Raw genomic sequence first — 20,807 nt, forward strand, 5'->3', positions numbered from 1 at the left:
ATGGCAAATTTGTTAAATATACTATGATATGTAAACACACGAATAAATTATGAATAGAAATGTCAACATGCTAGTGAACGCCTCCTTATGAACGCACTTTGATTAACAACTTGAATATTTTTGAAAATGTCGAGTTTTATAAACGCACAAACAAGTCGTGAATGACAGTGGTAACATGACAATAAGATATTCAAAAAGTTAATCGCACTTGAATAATACCTTACATCCGATGCTAGTCTGGAATCTACTGTCTAGATCGTCCATCTTGCTCCCCAGTAACATAGCGGTATGTCTGGGAACTTATACTGCTAGAAACTGGGTGTCGATACCCAATGGGCAGAGCACAGATAATCCATTGTGTGGTTTTGTGCTTAACTTCAAACAAAAAATATCGTCCATCTTACTCAGTTCACTCTGATAGTCATCATTACATCACTAAATGTACACCTGAATGCACCATGAATACCAGTGGAATCATGTCACAGAACACAACCTCTTTACAAATACTTACTAGATATCTGGTAACTTTGAGGTGTATAAACATACTAACACTTCCAACATTGCAACAATTATCTTTATAAGCTTCTCTGAACAACGTTGAGTTAGGTTTTCGTCCACATATTTTCGAAATGCTTTTATCTACTGAAAAAATTGTTTATTATCAGACAAATAGAGTATTTGTACAGGTTCACACTTCAACAGCTTAACCTGACTTTAAAGCTATATTCAACAAGAGGATAGCATGAGCAACGGCTTGAACTTACATGATATATAGTATGAACATTGCCTCAACCTCTATGGTTCATAGAAATATTACCGTACCCTTGACATCTAATATGATGGTTTAACTTGAGGTACCCATATCTTTTTGACATTTTGGCAACCAATACTGTGTATATGTAAAACCTTTCAGTAAACAGTTTTGCTGTAACGATTGTTCTGTTAAGGTAGGAAGCAGCAGTGAGATGTAACAGGATACACTATGTGTGCTGATACACAAACTACAAACATGTAAACAAACCATGTTAACATTCTCAACGTGCATGTAAACGTCGTGAATACGCCATTCCAACACTATTAATCCGTACAGAAACATTTGAGTGACACCATTCACAACAGTGTAAATTGGTGTAGAAACACTTAAATACGCCATCCCTTACACTGTTAACTTGTATACAAATACATGAATAAGACATGCGTGTAATACCAGTTAAACAAATTAAATAATTCATAGTTTAATAGAAGTGAACTTTTATCGCATGTTAAACATAAATATACAATCACTAGCGATCTATAACTTTATCATTAGCTTTCTCAGTGAGAGGACTTTACCAAAACATTTATTTGAAATGAGCCAAAAAAATAACCAAAGATGTTAGAAACATTTATTACACACTATTGCTTGTCATATTTTAAATTATTGTTCATTATTAGTGAGATTCACATGTTGCATGTTAGTGAAAAATGCAATATGACAGAGTGTTAATGCTCATTATCACTGGTATCAAGGTGAATAATATAATTTCACGGTATTACTGTTCATTATCAGTAGGATTATTCACATATTGCACCTTACTGAATGAAGTTATATCAACGAATAATATAATATAATTTCACAGTATTACTGTTCATTATCAGTAGGATTATTCACATATTGCACCTTACTGAATGAACTTATCAATGGGATCCACATACTACACTTTAGTGAGCAATGTTATATCACAGTGTTCCTGTTCATTATCAGTGGAACTAATATGTTGCACAATAGTGAGTAGCATTGTATCACATAGTGTTACACTTACTGTTCATTATCAGTAAGATCCAATTGCTGTTCCATAGCGAATAATGTTATATCACCGAATGAAGTGTAAATTACATAGGGACTAGACCCCATGAAGTAAATATTGGAATTAAATAATTATAGTAATATTATTATTTGTCTTACTTTTATTATGGACCCTAATGTATCTATAAACATTTTGTATTTGTTTTGCATAAATGGTTTAATGTGTTTAAAATGGCAGTTGGGCACATGTCAGTTCCCATTAAATATAATATGATTAAACGAATGTGAAGGATATAAAAGATAATAAATCTTTTATTACAGAACGTAGTTACAGAGCCAATAACAAATTTCTACCTTTCCAATCATAATAAAATATGTTATTAAACTAACTGTATTTGTTATTTATCACAACGGAAAATTAAGTAAAGTTCAATTTGTAGTCGAGATAATTTTAAGGGAGCCTGTGGAAGTTTACTAAAACAAGCCGATAAAATGGGGTATTATAATAAAAGAATTTTGACAACAGATTTAATTTTACTGTTTAAATAGCAATTAAAATACCAGGTTCCTAATGTTTGATAATCAGTAAAGTACTTTCTTAATAATTATTTTAATCCTTATTTTAGAATGATTTACTCGTTATGCGATGTGAGTAAAAACCACTACATACTCGATTGTACTATTTGATTTTACTTAAAAGTTGTTACCTATTACGACTGCGTTAATTACAGAAAATATTCCAGAGATCTATAGCTGAAGATATAGCCAGAATAATTTGAAAGCTAACATAATATAATCTTTTACTTAACTTTTTAAAGAAATAGTATTAAAAAGTTTTACATACCCGTTTTCAGTTTTGAAATATTTATGCTATTAAACCTGAAATGTATTAATAACAGAAAATAAGAAGAGTTAACTTAAAATATAAAAACCTGGAAGGTAGAACACGACATAGGCAATTGTAATCTATAAAAAGATTAATGATATTCAAATGAATATATTTACGTTTTAAGAAAAACTAAAAATCATACTCTATTATAAAAGGTCAAAAATATTTTGTCCTTGGACTAAACTAGTAAAAAAATCCACCAATAAAACTTCGAACGAAAGACTTACAAATGTTAGTGACTGATAAAGTGGAACAGTTAACAATTCAAATGGGTTATTTAGGGTAAATAAAATAAAATAACAAGCGATTAAAACAAAGTTTGTAATTGCTTGAAGCAAGTAAATCAAATAAATGACAAAAATAATATTAATGACTTTAAAAAAAGAACACAAAGTCAGACATTTCTAAGAGTCTTTTCCATTCTCTGAGATCCTCCTGTGACACATTGCTGTGCCTGCTTACATACAAGACTCGAAAACATTTCATTACGCTTTGTTTCCACTGCCTCAGCAGTAGGTCTGAGAGCTCACACTGCTACAAAGCATATTTCGATATTGTTTGTGGGCATAGCATAAATAGTCCACTGTATAATTTTCAGCTTACCAATAAACAAACAAAACAAACGTTGTGCTAATAAATCATTGTTTCATAAGTTACTGGTATATTAGCATACGTAGTTCATTTATATATAGAGTAAGTTATTTTTAAACGATTTTACATATATAAGTGAGCAAGTTCTCTGAAAGCAACAGCCGATATAATGTTTCATTGGCATGTTATGTATCAAAACTATATTTTGATATTATAATGGAATATAATGGCACCAAAATTATTAGCTTTTGGGAGGGATACCTAACAGACCTTTCCAATGCAATATCTTCGTACACTAAATATGTATTTAGATTGGGGATTTCGAATTTCCAAGACGGGGTACTTAACTAATGGTATTTGAAAACAAAGGAGTACGGATCAATTTGGGAAGATAAAAGCCACCACAAAAGACACTTGTAGTAAATTGTACCCCAGCTATGGGAAGCAAAGTGTGGCATCTTGTAACCAATGAACAGAAAGGTCTGACAAATGTTCTCCACCTTTCCAAGGCAATAATAAACCACATAAACAAGAAGAAATCACTTTTAGAAAAACGACACAAGTCATGTGTACACAAGTTGCTTTCTTTACATAGTTATTCAACTGTATAATGCCTCAGGCGGTTGGAGAATGATACATGTATCCTCGATATTTCATAGAAAGACATACCAGTCACGTTGCTAGATTTCTACATGATTAGGCTGTTGAAACAGTTCCTTTAAAATTGCCTTCGTCATACATCATATGGATTACGCAAAGCTGTAGGAAGTAGCGGTGCGCCATATATATGACAGATTTACATGGAGCAATTTGCAATGTAAATCACGTTGCAGGGCAACAGTCAGGTTTACGATCGCCACTACTGAATGGCAACATAGTAACTACATAGGGAGGCTCCAAAATCGATTTATTATAACATAATTAACCTTTGTAAAGCTGTTATTGCACATACAAGCTGAATTTATCTGTTATTGCTTTTGACTCAATGCGATTTATATCACAACAAGGTACCTAATGTGTCATTATTGTACATGAAAGAGAGAAGATAGTTTTAATACATGATGATAGGTGATTCAGGTTTTATTTAACGTATTTGAGCAAGAAAAAATATCTAGAATTCAGTGAAGGAGTTTGAAAGACTACGTACATATATGTACCTAATATAATAATCATTACACTTCTCACAAAGTATAATTAATCATATATTTCAAAATACTTCATCATAATAACTACTAAAATTTTATCGTATAATAAAGTAAATATACACATAATACAAAAATATCTCCCGAAAAGTTATTTATTTAGTATCAATGCGTGTGTGTATGTTATCTTATAACAAAGCCACATCGGGCTATTTGCAAAGTCCACCGAGGGGAATCGAACACCTAATATTAGCGTTGTATAGTATGAATGCATAAATTGAGAAAACAAAACAAAACCTTAACTTCCGTATGTATAAAAAATCATATTAAATGGAGAATTATTTCTATTGTATCTACTAAATTTTGTGTTATCTTTCAGCTCTTCAACAAATATATATATTTTTTCTTTTTACTGTAACAACTATGGGCGAGGTATTCTAATCTTCGATCCAAAGTTGGCAAAGAAAACTACTGATGCAAAGATGTATCAGCTGTATCTTAAATATGAATTCGTAGCTAGTTTTAGTGCATTATTTTGTTGAGTTGCTAACATTTATGACTTCAAACTGACGTAGACCATGAACTAGTCACATATTAAAGAAGTAATCTTATAAACATCTTATATATTTTAATTATGGTTTTACTTTTACATCTTTCCTGTTTTCTTCAACAAAATATTTTTGTTTAAACTATCAACATGATTTATCCATTTTAATTTTCTATCGTATCTTACTTCTAAATATATTTCAATTTATATGTTATATACTTTAACATCTGCATTTCGTATGTGGGATACATTTTGTTTCGATATGTTATTTTTCCTATGAAACATTAAAAATTTGTTTTATGAAGGTTTAAAAACATCAAAGCTCTAAATCAGTTAAAGCTAGTTTTAACTTTCGAATTATTACTTTAACCGAGTGATTAGTAATCTAAAAAGTAATACTATCAGTTATTGTGCAATCTTTTACATATTCACTATTAATATCTTAACATTTAATGTCGTTTGTATATGGATTAAAATATTGGGTTCAAAACTAACAAATGAGTATACAAAGTTAAAATCAGGAATCAGTTTGTATAATAACCCATTATGCCATATTTTATCAAAAGCTTTTTTTAATATCCAACATAATGGCACCAGTAAGACTTTTGTAATTAAAACTGTTTACTACAAACTTAGTAATCCGACTATTTGATCTCGTGTTTGGTGATTTTTTTTCCTAGATAAACTTAGTATAAACTAAATAATAAATAGTTGCAATAAAATAACTATTCTAAGAGGTGGCCTTGTTACAGAAGCAGAGGTCACTGGCTTTAATTGCTTCCTTAAAGACTGGTCAGCCGACCCCTTTACAGCCCGAAGCACCACAGTTATAATTCCAGGAAACATACTCAATTCAAAGTCATTTGGTCAGTAAGAACATTCAACCAACATATCACAAGATTCTTTGTTTGTTGAATTTCGCACAAAGCTACTCGAGGGCTATCTGTGCTAGCTGTCCCTAATTTAGCAGTGTAAGACTAGAGGGAAGGCAGCTAGTCATCACCACCCACCGCCAACTCTTGGGCTACTATTTTACTAACGAATAGTTGGATTGACGGTCACATTATAACGCCCCCACCGCTGGGAGGGCGAGCATGTTTGGCGCGACCGGGATGCGAACCCGCGAACCTCAGATTACGAGTCGCACGCTTTAACACGCTTGGCCATGCCGGGTCCACAAAAACAGATACAAAAGAATCTTCATGTGAGAACGAGACATAAAATCACAAATAAATAGGATACAAGCTTTGATAGGAAGAAAAATAAAATTCTCTAGAAACGACAACTAGCTACAGTTTTATAACAAATTGTAAATAATAATCTAAATAAAAAAATGTTCGAAAACATTTAAACCTTTAACTTTTGACAAAAACGGTAACAAGTTATTTTATTACATTAAATACAATAACAGTACTGCCCAAAATACATTGATAAGACTGACTTACTAACCGATTACTGCAAAAGTTATTTCTCAAAATCGTTTCGTCACATTTAACCAACGACTCAAAAAAATTTGGCAATCATGTAACATTCCAACCCGAAGTATTTATCATCACATTTTATAATTTTTTTGAAACACAAACATTACCCGACATTCCTGACTTAACTGAAAAATCATCAAAGGTGAACTTAAAACGAATATTAGACTGCTACAAAACTTCACCTACTGGCCATGATAGTATTCGTAACATAATGCTCAAAACCTCAGCGAACATCCCACTACTACATTTAGTTAACATCATGATTCTATTATTTCTATCAAGCTATTATCTACAATCATGGAAAAAGCTGTTGTCGCAGTTTCTAAATCTACTGCAAATATTTCTAATCCAGACAACTTGAGACCAATCAGTCTATTAAGCTGTTTAGGTACGTTACTTGAGTGTATAATATCAAACAGACTACTCCTCTATTGTGAAAACAACAACTTTAGACAAAATATCCAAATCCCCCATAAGTGCAGACAAACTGTAGCCCATATCATTAGATTAATTGAATCTATTCACAAGGCGTCCAAGAATAACCAAGTTACTATAGCTGTATTCTTAGACGTAAAGCCAACCTTTATCTCTGTCTGGTATAATGCCCTTAGATACAGGTTACAGGACATAAAAAATGTGCTTATGTGAATATCTAATTTCTTTTTGTGATAATACAGCCTCCATTAGTTAATAACACCATCTCAAAATCATTTAACATTATTACTGCAATCCCTGAAGACACGTCTTATTACCTCTCTTTACATTCCTTTTGTTGACAACATCACTATCCCGAATCTAACATATATTTCTCATACATACTTCTCACAATATGCAAACAATATTGCTGTTTGAAGCATTTTCATAAAATCCCTAATAGCAGTAAGTAGAGACACTACTCTTGACCCTGCAGTAAATTAGTGTAACGATTCAAGGGTAATGCTCAATTAAACACAAAAAACAGAAAGTATATTTAGACATATTCTTAATAAATATTTCAAAAACGTTAAAAACTAAAATTAAGTAATACTGTAATAAAGTTATGCTCTCAGCCAACTTTCTAGATATAATTTTCGGCAGACATCTTACATGGCTTGAACATTTCAAAAACATTCAAAAATCCACTAGTAAATCTATTAGCTACAACTCCAATAGAACAGAGTTCTTAAACAATTCTTAAGAATTCCAAAATTTACCACTACAAGTAACTTACACAAAACATGCAGCATAGAAACTATTAGTGAAATACTGTCATCCCTAGCATTCAAGTACTACAGTAAAATAAAGAAAATAAATCCTTTAGATACCACTCTCCACACGATGACAAGCGTTTCACACAAAACAATTTTCGAATGCAATAAAGACACTAAATTTAAATACACTAAAAAAGGTTTTCTAGCCCGTTCATGTTATTTCAATTTCAGCTTGGGCACATAACAGGTAGATTATTCGGCATTTGTCCTGTGAAAGTGGGTTTTTTCAGGGAGCTCCAAATTCCTCCCAAAACAAATTCCACAGCATTCATAGATTTTTTTTAGATTCTTGCCATGACATTATATTTATAGGTCCTAGTCACAAGGTAACCTTGTTTATGAGGCGTTTATTGATACATATTTTGTCAAGTGTTGTAACCTTATTTCATCTCTTCAATGTTGTCATTAACGTTCGTATTATTTTTGTGTACTGGACTTCCAGACATTGTTCACATGTTCAAACCGTCTTGGACATAACAAATTATATTTTTCGCAAGCAGAGCGAAATGAAATATAAATATATGTGAACACCTTTTTTTAAGAAACGTTCCCTTTCATTTAAAAACTAAATCCCTTCCACGATTTTTATTGTCGTTATTCATTAACTTGATCCATTATGCTTCATTACAACACCTCCATCAATCCTTATGTGACCTTAAAAGAGTTTCTTACTTATGTCGTTCCTGTTTCCAAAGTGTGATGTTACACTTTCATATTTCTGTTTTCCGACCTTTTTGAATTTAATACACACTCTATTCTCTTGATATTTTGCTCAGTCGTAGTTGAATCTTGTCGTATGATGTATTACTTTTTTTCCCCTCTCGAATTTTCAACTATTTAGTCTTCTGTCTTTCACTTGACAGTAAGGAGAAGATCTGACATTTATACCTCTGATGTTCCTCATACTTCTAATGTTTCAATGAAGGCTTTATACTTTTTATATCCTAACAGAACTATATTACAAAGGTTTTTTGCTGTTAGAGAAGTTAACTATTGTTTTTTGCTAGTTATATTACCTATCCTGTTTCACCCAACTTATTTTCATTAGAATTACTTCTATAATCTATTAGGGTCATTCATTTCTATGTTGCATAAAGGATTCCTTCCAAAAATAGTTGAAATAAATTATGTTAAACCTCATGAGGAATTTCGTTTGATGAATCTTGCTTCATTCATATTAATTATGTGACAAGTATGTATTTATGCATTAGAATATACCGAATTGTGTTAAACTCAAAATACAAAGAACTGAATGGCTTGCAAAAACAAAAAAAAAGTGAATATAGATCATCAACTAGCCTGCTGCATTCAAACAGAAATTTATGGATTCATACAACACAATATTAATCTAATCAACAGTGAAAAGGACAAGGAAAAAATGACCTGCCACCAAACAATTAGATCAACTAAGGTGCTCACAACAACAAAAGGCTCTAACACGACGAACCATCAACCAATCTTGTAATTAACAGATCTGACCGACAAGTAAACATTGAAGAGATACATCTGCTCAAGAAAGAATCAGCTTCACAGCATCACCAAAAAAGTATTCCATAGATCGAAATGGAAGCCTGTCTGGAAAACTTAGCCAGACGACTAGTGATTCATTCTACAGAAATCGAAAACATCAACAAAACAACAGAAACCAGCCACCAGAAAGAAGGCAATTTCGCTAGCAATTCCATCGTTAATCAACAATCTATCTTTCCAGATAGAACTGAAAATAACTATTTCCCCAAAACACCAAAAAAACAGTATCTTAAACAAATAAATCTCACACAAAACTATCAATATAATTTCACAGAAAAGAAAGCTAAAACCAACTTTACACATAAAGATGTTAATTTTATAAACAACCTGAAAGGGAAGAAAAGAACCAACATTCTAAAAGCAGATAACAGCAGTGAAATAGTAGTAATGAATATAAATGAGTACATTCAAAAATAAATCCAAACACTTGAGTAAAGACGGAATATTGAGATTAAAAATGTGTTTTGGGAGTTAATTGGCATTAACACTAAAGAGTAATTATATGGAAGAACTGATGAAAGAATTAATAAATGCACCCTACCATATATTTGGTGATCACAGCAAGATCAAATAATGTACGTAATGTTTCCAAGAGAAAATGAGATAAAGAGGAGTTACAGCGTCTGGAATATGTTCACATGTAATATGTAACTAGGCCGCTTTCTGAAAATTTTCCATCACAGGAGCAGAACATAATACTTCCCGTATACGTTTGTATCATTACCCGTGTTCTCATCATTGACTCTGCAGATGCAATAAACTTGAAATATTGTAAATTATCAATTTGGCATATACATGAGCCACAAATAGTTCATAATAAGCACCTAACGCAACAATTCCTTTGCAAAGAATAAATCAAATATATACAGAAAATAATATTTTATTTGTATTTACGGAAAAATCTATTAAAACCTTTTGCCGCAGTTGCTATTTTTGAACTATCATCCAGAAGGAAGATTCAAGTGAATATAACCCTGTCTCTAACCATCCACCATAAAATATTGACTGCCACTCTCATAGTTTTAAAGTGTAGGACATAGTTTGTGATATCACACGTGTTTGAACCCATCTCCTTAGTTCCGAAAGGCCTCTCACTAGTTCAGCGGTAAATCTATGGATTTACAATGCTAAAATAAGGATTCGATTTCCCTCAGTTGGCTCAGCAGATTGTCCGATATGGCTTTGTTATCAGAAACACATAAACACGCATAATGTTTCGAAAGCTGGCAAAAAGAAAACATGCATGTACATGTTTAAAACAAAGAATTATGAAAATCGTTATTCTGAAAAGCAAAAAAAGAAATGCATTTTTATTAAAGTAGCCAGTTCAAATTTGGTTTGAGAGCTTTTATGACGTAGCCACAAATAAAAGTGTTTAGAAGATAAGAATAATTTATTATTACGAGAAAAAACACTTGAAATAAAAATGTATTCTAAAGACGGCTGGTATAGGCATTGTTACGAATTTACTGTTATACATTTATTTTAATATCTACGTTTTTTTTTTTTCAGTTTGATGCATGTGGTGTATATTGTTGAATGTGTATTGAGATGGTTCTGCCTGTTTCCTAACTTTGTAAAAGATTCTCGAGAGGAAGAATCAACAATATAAGTTTTACGAAAACTCTAAAGAGTTCTACACACGATAGAAGACTCAATATAGTTTAAACCTTTGAAAAACTCTTGTATATAAATGAATATTTTCGAAAACTATTTGTCATAACCCTTATTATGAATTGTATTGTTGTTTGTATATTGAAATATATATACGTGTTAAGAAAAAAATTATGTGTGCCAATCATGTTGACAAAAGTCATAAATTTGATACAAATTTATATCCAATTAACTTTGAAATTAAAATTTCCGGTTATTTTGTAATCGCAATACGTAACGTATGTGACATAATAAATTAGAGACTCATCCGAGATAAATTATAATACGTAACAGTATTAAAAACTTTAATTAAAATAGAGTACAGAACAACGTTTCGAACTTCTTAGGTTATTTCCAGGTTGACAAAAACAGTTTGAAACTAATCGTCACTGGGCATTGGTCTTGGGGAAGAGAGTATGAACGGGTACGAGATTGTAAGGGGCGTTGCAGTAAGATGTTATTAATCAATATTGATATAAAGGTATTTCTTTATGCTGGTTAAACATTGGTCTCAGTTATTGTATAAGTATGGCTTCTTTGATTTTACGTTTGTTTATATTTGTTTCCTACTTAATATGTTGATGTTTTCACCTCACAGTGGCACAGTGGTATATTTGCAAACTACAAGGCTAGAACTAGGATTTCGATACCCGTTGTGGGCATATGTTGAGTTTTTGTTTTGTTTCATGTTCTGAGTCCCAAGGATTGTATAGACAAGTATGAATTATTTTTCTGTGGATTTCTGTTTCGAATTGTGTATCGGTTCTTATGATCTTGAGATTGAGAAATGTTAGATGGTTATGTTTCTCGTGTTTACAGGTGAACTTAATGTTGGGATATATGGAGTTGATGTGGTTGAAAAATTAATGAGTGTCCTATAAATCTAAATCCAGTAATCGTATCGTAGACATATTTCTATTAGTATAGTGGTGGGTGTGAGGCTGGATTTATCGCTTGAGATTCAGTCTGTATAATGAAAATGTTGGCTAGAACTGGTGACACGGGATTATCCATACTTAAACCATTTATTTGTATATAGTTTTGGTCACACAAAGTTAGTTTTAGTGGTGGTGAATTTTATAAGAGTTTTTAACTAGTTGTTGGAGGTGTGTATTAATGGGTTGAGGTCTTGGATATGAAGTTCTAAAGCTACCTTATATGCTTCGGTAGTTGGGAATTCTGCGAAGATAGATATTACATCAAAGCTGGCCATTAAAGCTTTCCGGTTTAGATAATCAAAAATAGATTTAAAAGCTAGAATTAGAAGAGCCTTGTAAATTCATGTTACATATTTAGAAAATGAACATGTTATGTATTTGCCAAGCTGTAGCGAAATGACTCTTACGTCGACGTTATGAGTCGTAGCGGCCAATCTGGTTTGTGAGGTTTAGGAGGGCCGTATAATTGTGGTGCGCGTGAGTCAGTCTTGCATAGGCCAGCATAAAAATTTTCTGATATCGTGTTAGTTTTCCATTTTAATAGCATTTTGTTTAATTGGTTTTTATGTGTTTATATTGGATTTAATTTTGAATGTACTTGTTAGTATGCATTATTACCTAAGCAGTGCCTTTATCTGGGACCGGCATAGTCAGGTGGTTAAGGCACGCGACTTGTAATCTAAGGGTCGCGGGTTTGAGTCCCCGTCACACCAAACATGCTCACCCTTCCGGCCGTGAAGACGTCAATCCCACCTAATCATTCTAAACGTTTCTATAATGTATTCAAATTTCCATCGTTAGATCCAACTTCATAGTTTTTCGTTTTTTTTATTACTTGTGTTAAATTATACCGAATTAAATAGTTTCTTTCACACTTTAGGTCGACCCAGATCAGGAAGAAATAATCACAGCGTATCAGTTGTCTCAATCTCTTATCTTCGACGAAGGCTATGTGTGATATACCTGGTAATATTTGGACACTATGTTGAATTATTATGAAATGCTAACTGAGGAAGTGAACGTAATACGGAGACTGTGGTTAGTTTTCACAATTTTGATTTTTCCTTTCTTTTACTAACAATTCGAAGAACTCTTTGGGATTGGACCATGAAAAAATAAAAATAAAGACAGTAGTATTGAGATGAACATATTCTGCAATAAAGATTATCAACATTTTACACTATGAAATTAGTAGAAAAAGGAATTAGGCCAATCTTTATAACGACATGAACACGGCAGCTACACTACATATATTAGCATATGAAACTGGATAAGAGCTCATTAAATGAACAAATTACGTAACAAAAAATACGTCAAAATGTACAACGAGACTTCCAATTTTCGATATTTTAAGAAAACAGTGCAGACTTCATTATTATAATCAAAGTTTGTTTATCTTAAATATGAACCTTTGACCAAAATGTTTATACTCTTAGCGTTTTAAACAATATATTTAAGTCCAATTTCAATAAAAATCCGATTTAGTTTCGATTTTATGCAGCCAAACGTAGACCTCGACAATCAATATTATTAACTGATAAATTATCATTACTTTCGTAAGGCTGTTTCATTTATAACCTTTTAATATATTTAAATTGTTTCTTTATGTGAAATTAGTTAGTTTCTTGTCAAACAAGAATACATGAACTCCTTGTACTAGCTATTGGTTTAGTCTGCGAAATATGTTTAGTGCCTGTTTACTTTACACAACATTTGTACAATTGATTAAGTGTAACTGGCTTGATTTTTTTTAGCCTATTTCGAACATAGCCCATGAACTAAGACGTAGCTTGAAAAAAATGTATATTTATACATAAATGCAGGTCCGGCATGTTCAGGTGGTTAGGGCGCTCGACTCCTGATTTGAGGGTCGCGGTTTCGAATCCCCATCATACCAAATGTGCTCTTTCTTTAAGCTATGGAGGCGTTATAATGTGACAGTTAATCCAACTATCAGTTGGTAAAAGCGTAACCCAAGAGTTGGTGGTGGGCGGTGATGACTAGCTGCCTTACCTCTAGTCTTACACTGCTAAATTAGGGACGGCTAGCGCAGATAACTCTCATGTAGCTTTCGCGAAATTCAAGGGAAACCAAATCCTTTGTCTGCTTTCAGAATGTTTATGTTATTGATCTGTTTTAATTTGTTTTTTAGAATTAATATGTTTATGCGTAAGGTTGTTCTTTTAGCTTTGTTTTCGTTCAGAGAAGAATAAAGTGAGAATAATAGAGTTTAAGTCATAAGCACTTTTCGTAGTGTGATAATACATAATTCTAGTTTACTCACATCAATATTCAATCTAATTATAGACTTCAAGTGAAATAAACCTTTGTAGTTTAAACCAACTTCTACAAGTATTTCCACCACCCTAAATTCGAATACGATCAGTACTTTATAAGATGACATAAAAAAGGGTCAAGCGAATGTGAGTGTTTACTGTTTTTTACAGCATTTGTCTGAAATATAGGAATTAAAAAACTTTATGTTTTTTACATCCGATTTACAAAGACGCCAACTAATTATGGACTGTATAGACTGTGAACGTATGAAACTTTAATGTTTTAAATTAAATTGTCTACTTAAAAACTAACTTTAACACATGTTGTTGTAGTATTTGAACATACCATGCATTTATATATTCTTGTAATATTATTATATTTATTAATATTTTTCTGTTCTGTATATATTCATATTTCGCAAAATATGTGATCGAGAAAACTATTAGATCATTTTCATTCTATCGGTTTTAGTTTTTCTTATCAAGTACTAAATAACTTTTCTGTCCAGGAAAGGTGTTGCTGCATTGCATGTACATTGTGCAAGGATTGTGACAACAATGTCCTCAATAGTTGTACAAGTGATATCATTGAAAATGACCAGTTACATGATGAGCTCTAGTCACTCAATATAAATGCGGCGTTTTTTGGGAATCATGAAACAATGGACTCAGATAATCCGTAAAATGTCTTGAAGGAGGCAGTGAAAACACAGAAGCCAGTAAAATTGAAATCCAGTTATATCATAAAATAAGAAAAATATGTTATTTATATGTATACAAACTGTGTGTTTGGTATTGTAATAAGAAATTTCACTTTGTATTATCATTCAGTTTTATTTAGCATCACTTCTCAGTTAGTACAAAATTTAGCATTATTAAAAATCATCTCCAGTTGTTAAACTAATTAATTTGATAGCTGGAAGGTTAATTCATTTGTAGGTATTATGCTATGAATTAAAATTAATTCGATGTAATGTTTACATAAGTCATAATTTTTGAAATGGTAGTACAGAATTGTTTCGTTATAGTTTTTATTTTTTACGGCTTGGAAACAAATAACTTTGCTCATCCTGCATAAAACTTTAAAGAAAGTATCTCAATATTTGGAATTGATCATAAAGAACCAACAATTTGTAATAGCTTTTCACTTCGTGTTAAAACAAAACATTTTCATTTATTCAAGATATATAACATGTAATTACAAGATTAACAAGATATAATTTCATGTTATAATTGTTGTGAAATATAAATAATTAATTGAAGTTACAATTAGAAAAACAAAATGCATGACTAAAAATTTTCTCACGTATATAGCTTATATTGTTGCACAATATTTTATGATATTTTGTACATGGATATTTTGACGCTAGGTGTCATGCATTGAAAAAATACATAGGAACTTTTCTTACGTTTGAACTTTCATTACTTATGACGTATTCGTTAGCATTTGTCCTTTCAGGGATTTATCACGACTATTTGTACGCAGCCGCAACTACAAGCTTCTGCTCACAATAGAAGTGTGTATGTGTGTGTGTGTTTTCTTATAGCATAACCACATCGGGCTATCTGCTGAGTCCACACAGAAGTCAACAAACAGAAATAAGAATAGTTAATTAGTGTGTGTGTGTGATCTTCATCATCATTTTCCACCTAGTTGATGAAATTTACGCTTTTCAAGTTTTAGCTGATCAAAACAATTCCAACAGGGATTTACATCACAGATATGTCGAAAAGATATTTTTCGATTAGTAAAGACACCCCAGACATTGAGGTAAGTAAAAAACAAAACTTTTTCCCCTTGCTTCATTCTAAATTAAAGCGACTACAATATGTAATGCCAACTTTAAATTAATCATTTGTTTTCCAAAAAAAATTCAAGTAGTGCACTCATCATATGAACTCGTTTGAGTTAACAGCATTTGAAAAGAAACCGAAAGTATATGACACAGTTACTTAATAATTATTTTGTACAAAAGAAAACGAAGTAGCCCTGTCATATCAATCTGAAGTAAACTGCGCTTTGAGAGTCTGCTTTAATATTGTCTGGAAGCTAAATTTTATTTTCACACTCATTTTAGACCAGTGAAAAGAAATATCTATCGGTGGCTCAACTGTAAGTCGTTGGGCTCATAACGCTAAAAATCGGATTTTACAATTAGACAATTATTGTGAACATAGCTCGTTGTGAAGCTCTTACTTTAATAGCAAACAAACTAGTGAAGAAAATAAACTAATTACATTTCCCCTAAGTATTAAATCGTGTCCACTGACATTGAGATACCATGTCACGGCTCGTTTTCTGTTGATTAGCAGATAAGCAGAATCAATCTTTACCGAAAATGTAACACGTGCATTAACTAGGTCAGCGGTAAATCTACAGATTTACAACGTTAAAATCAATGGTTTGATTCCCCTCGGTGGACTCAGATAGCCTGACGTGACTTTGCTATAAGAAAACGCAACATCACAGCACAACATTAAAAAGTTAACAAACCTCTCTCATGACTTCCTAATAAATCTCTTAAGATTAAACACACAGGTCATGTGAATTAATACTGGTATGTTAACATTGATTTAGAGCGTGTGTGTGTTTGTAATATTAAGGCAATACTTTGGGAATAATAACAAAAATAGTTTATTTTATTTAATGTTTATAAAAAGAATATTCAATTATTATAAGTACAGTTCTGTTTTATTCGTGATATTTGAGAATTTGTTTTGAAAGACCTGTTGTTTCTTAAACTCTGTTATCTAACTATGAATATGCAGCGCCACCACCATTATCAGTAAGAGGTGAAAAAAGTGACGTCCTCTGATATTACATATTAAAGCAAATTTTATCACCCTATTTTTGCAGATATTCTGCACCAAAGCAAAACGTTCACATGAATTACATGTAAAAAAATATGAAAAAACTATGTAAAAATGTATGAGAGAATCCTCTAATTTTAGCTCTAGAAATTTCTGACTCTGCAATACATTCTTTTTATGAGTAGCATATTTTTAAATAGCTTTAAAAAAGTACGAAATTATATATCTTAATTTCTCAGGAAAAAAACCCAACAAAAACGAATAGTCGCTTGTCTCCGCACCCTTCCTTAGATTTGCTTAATGGTTGGCGAAACATAGGAATATCACTGCTCTTATTATTGAGTCTGTATATCTGATACATGATGGGAAATCAGTTTCAACCAGAAAATACCACAGGCGCCCATTTTTCCTAGGCCTTACAAGAAACCATCTTAATTCTAGCAGATTGCTCACATCAACCTTAAGCTACAGTTAGATGTTTCTAGCCTAGTGATAAATCGTAATTAGCGAAGGACTGGGGTATGAAAAAGGATAAAGGAAATTAAATAATTTATTTTTTTCTGTCAAACAAATGATGTTTAATCATTGTCCACCTGTTACAGCAGAAGTAAGAAGTATTATTTTATGGACACCACTGGGTTTTAGTACCATAAATCTTTGTTTATTAGTCTTGTCTATAGTTAAAAATAATATCTAGAAACAAAAAGTCTTAATTCGCTCGTAGCTCACTCAACGTTTCTTGTGAATGACTAATATCGTCGGAATTCTAACGAGAGCACCAACGTGCTATTATTGTTACGTTTTGTCCCATTTACTATAAATAATGAATATATCTTGAAAACCAGTTAGGTGGTAAAAGCCGCAGAAAATGTAACATCAAATTATGACTAACGCCATGAGAATAGAATAGTTAATCAACTGAAGATAACTGTAAACTTACATAAAGATGTAATAATTTTATGTAAGCAGAATAATTTAACTGAAAGCTTAATTTGTTTAGAATAATATATGCGCTAAAACTTGTATTTTAGACTAAACAACTCGAAAATTATAGTATTTAACATATTTAACAGGACATTTTAAAACAAAGTTTTGTTAGTTTTTTCCGTCTGATATTAAAGTACATTCGGTTATATATAAACAACATAATATATATATATATATATATAGATGTGTGTGTGTGTGTGTACCAGAAAAGGAGAAGAGTTGGGTTAAACAAAACGTACAACGATGCAGTAACAACGTGATTTTACGAACACATATTTATATGTATGTATACGAATTTAACAAAAAATTCTACTGAAGTTTTAGTAGCACTAAAGGTTTTCGGTTTTTTTTTAATTTCGCGCAAAGCTAGTCGAGGGCTACCTGCCTTAGGCGTCCCTAATTTGGCAGTGTAAGACTAGAAGGAAGGCATCTAGTCATCACCACCCACCGCCAACTCTTGAGCTACTCTTTTACCAACGATTAGTGGGATTGACTGCCACATTATAACGCCAACACGGCTGAAAGGACGAGCATGTTTGGTGTGACGGTGATTCGAACCTGCGCCCCTCGGATTAACCCACCTGGCCATGCCGGGCCAGCAGTAAAGGAAGAAAGTTTTAAAGTTTCTTTTAGGTTATTGTAATCACATATACAACTTATAAAAAAGAAAGGCTAGTCTGAAAAGAATATTACGCTGACTCTAAACGATTATAGAAAAGATAAAACTAAATATACACGTCTTTACTAAATATTGTCGTAGATAATTAGTTTAATGAATAAATATCCAAAGCTTCATTTCCTGAACAAGCAAAAGAATATTCTATATATAATCAACTAGTGCTTGAATATGTAACCTATTGACATATGTTTTACATTTGATGCATATATTAAATATATCATAGACTAAAAGCAGAACTCGTTCATCAAAACTACAGATAAGCTACAATTCAAAAAGTTAATCTGAATTTTAGAAAATTCGGTGTCATTTGAATGGATTTTTTAAATATTTTGCTAGTTTCTCATTTTGTTTAACTTTTTAGAATATTTCTTAGCTCATTGATTAAAATTTCAATACGGTTGAGTAACAGCAATTGCCGTACAACCATCGACAATTGAATGAAAGATCTCACAAGTTCGTTCCAAGACTAAGTAATTCCTCACAAAGAAAGCGATTAACATGACACAGTTTATGTATACTAGTTGGGGTACCTGTACTCCGAACAGAAGTTATGTAAATTCATGATTAATGAAAGGCTATCTTAGGTCATGAAAAATTATTTCCTTTATATATAATCAAAAAAACAAACAATAACAAGGACCCCAAGGACCACGAAAACAACAAAACACAAAAAAACAGTAAAAGTATGAAAAGATGGAAGTTTTTTTTTCAGGTATGTTATTTATAAGGAATTAGTAATTTTCACCTAAATATAATTGATAATATGATATTTATTCTACTTGCTAGAATATTTTAACTCTCAATCCGAAGACTCGCCGTCATGCCAGCCTTGTTCCCAGTAGTGAAACAAAAGAAAACAAGAAACTTTGGAAACGAAACCGGGAGAAAAACTGCGACGTAAGAAAAAACGAAATTTTTAACAATCTTTTTTCACACCTTTGATGCTTATTTTTCTCTGGAACTTTCGCACACTGTATAACTGACAATTAGACTTCTCGAAAATGTGTTTTTGGTCATTTACACTTTTTATTTTAAAATATAACTTTTTTGTTCCATCAATGACTTCAATTTACTAATAAAGTGATATTTGGAACATAATAATAACAATAAAACGACTGATTCAGGTTTCTTTCTTAGAAGGAGAGAAGTTAACAGAGTAATTGCGAGGGTTAATATGTATTGTGGGTGTTAAAAATATAACAGTATGATCAGTATTCCAGCTCTTTAATGACATTCAAGCTAATTTTAAAAGATATAATATATGTGTGTGGTTTTGAGTGGCATTTTTACTGAATCAATGTACTTGTATATGATCGTTGTGTACAGAGGTCACTAACAACACACGAAATGATAAAAAGTACTTTATTATTAAAAAAAACATTTAATACTTTTCAAAACAAGCATAGCCTTAGCTTAATACAAATGAAAATATTATTAAAAAATTGTGTTTTACATATCTTACTTATTTTCTACATACCACAAACACATTAACCATAACAACTCTTACAAACTACCTAAACTAGCAAACAGCCCACACTGTTAACCATCTAGAAAAGTATGTAAATAAGAAAAAATAAGTTCATAACGATAATAAAAATAGTTTCGTTATTTGTTACGGAATACTTTTGGGTCATTGAATCTTAGAAAGAGTATTTTGTGTCTTATATTATTGTACTGTTTCTGCTCTGTGATATACTGTAGTTATATACCTTTACACTTAATTTCTTTATGCTACCATATGTTCTCAGGCTCGCAGGTGTAATTTGCAAATAGTTTTGCTAATGCAAGTGGCGTTACAGCTACCACATGTGTATTTACATATGATCCTGAAACGCATGAGTGTAGGCAATATGTCTTTAGACCGAAATATATTTTGCACTTTGAAAGACATTTTAAATATCATTTGTAGCTGACCTTGTGGATAAAACATTTTAATTATTCTTAAAATTTGTGATCTCAGTTTGAAGCTTTGCTTACCTAAAAAATGGATCAATAAATCTTATTTATCAACGGTGTATACTTTTTAGAGGGGTATGAAATATGTGAGGAAGGAAGTTACGTGTTACATCTTGAATAAAATGAATTGAATAGTCGTTTGTAAGATGATAATTTCTGTATGAAGAATGAGGTAGTTTGGACAGATGTTTGGAATAACCTGTCGAATCGAATATGTAAGCCTGTATATGTTGTTGTTTTTTACGATAAACCGATGTTATGAAGTGGTTATCTAATTTGTTGATTTGGATA

General features: G+C 31.7%; 1 protein-coding gene across 2 annotated transcripts in view; it reads left to right on the forward strand.

Annotated features, from left to right (window-relative positions):
• The first annotated feature begins 15,512 nt into the window (after positions 1-15,512).
• Positions 15,513-20,807, forward strand: part of su(r) (dihydropyrimidine dehydrogenase su(r)) — a 55,923-nt gene continuing 50,628 nt past the window's right edge. For both annotated transcript variants that reach the window (XM_076515009.1, XM_076515008.1), the window contains exons 1-2: positions 15,513-15,854; positions 19,347-19,457. In XM_076515009.1, coding sequence (XP_076371124.1) covers positions 15,807-15,854; positions 19,347-19,457 — 159 coding nt within the window. In that variant the 5' untranslated portion in view covers positions 15,513-15,806. The remainder of the gene's footprint in view (positions 15,855-19,346; positions 19,458-20,807) is intronic.

This window comes from Tachypleus tridentatus, chromosome 7 (genome assembly GCF_004210375.1).
Source record: "Tachypleus tridentatus isolate NWPU-2018 chromosome 7, ASM421037v1, whole genome shotgun sequence".
NCBI lineage: Eukaryota > Metazoa > Arthropoda > Merostomata > Xiphosura > Limulidae > Tachypleus > Tachypleus tridentatus.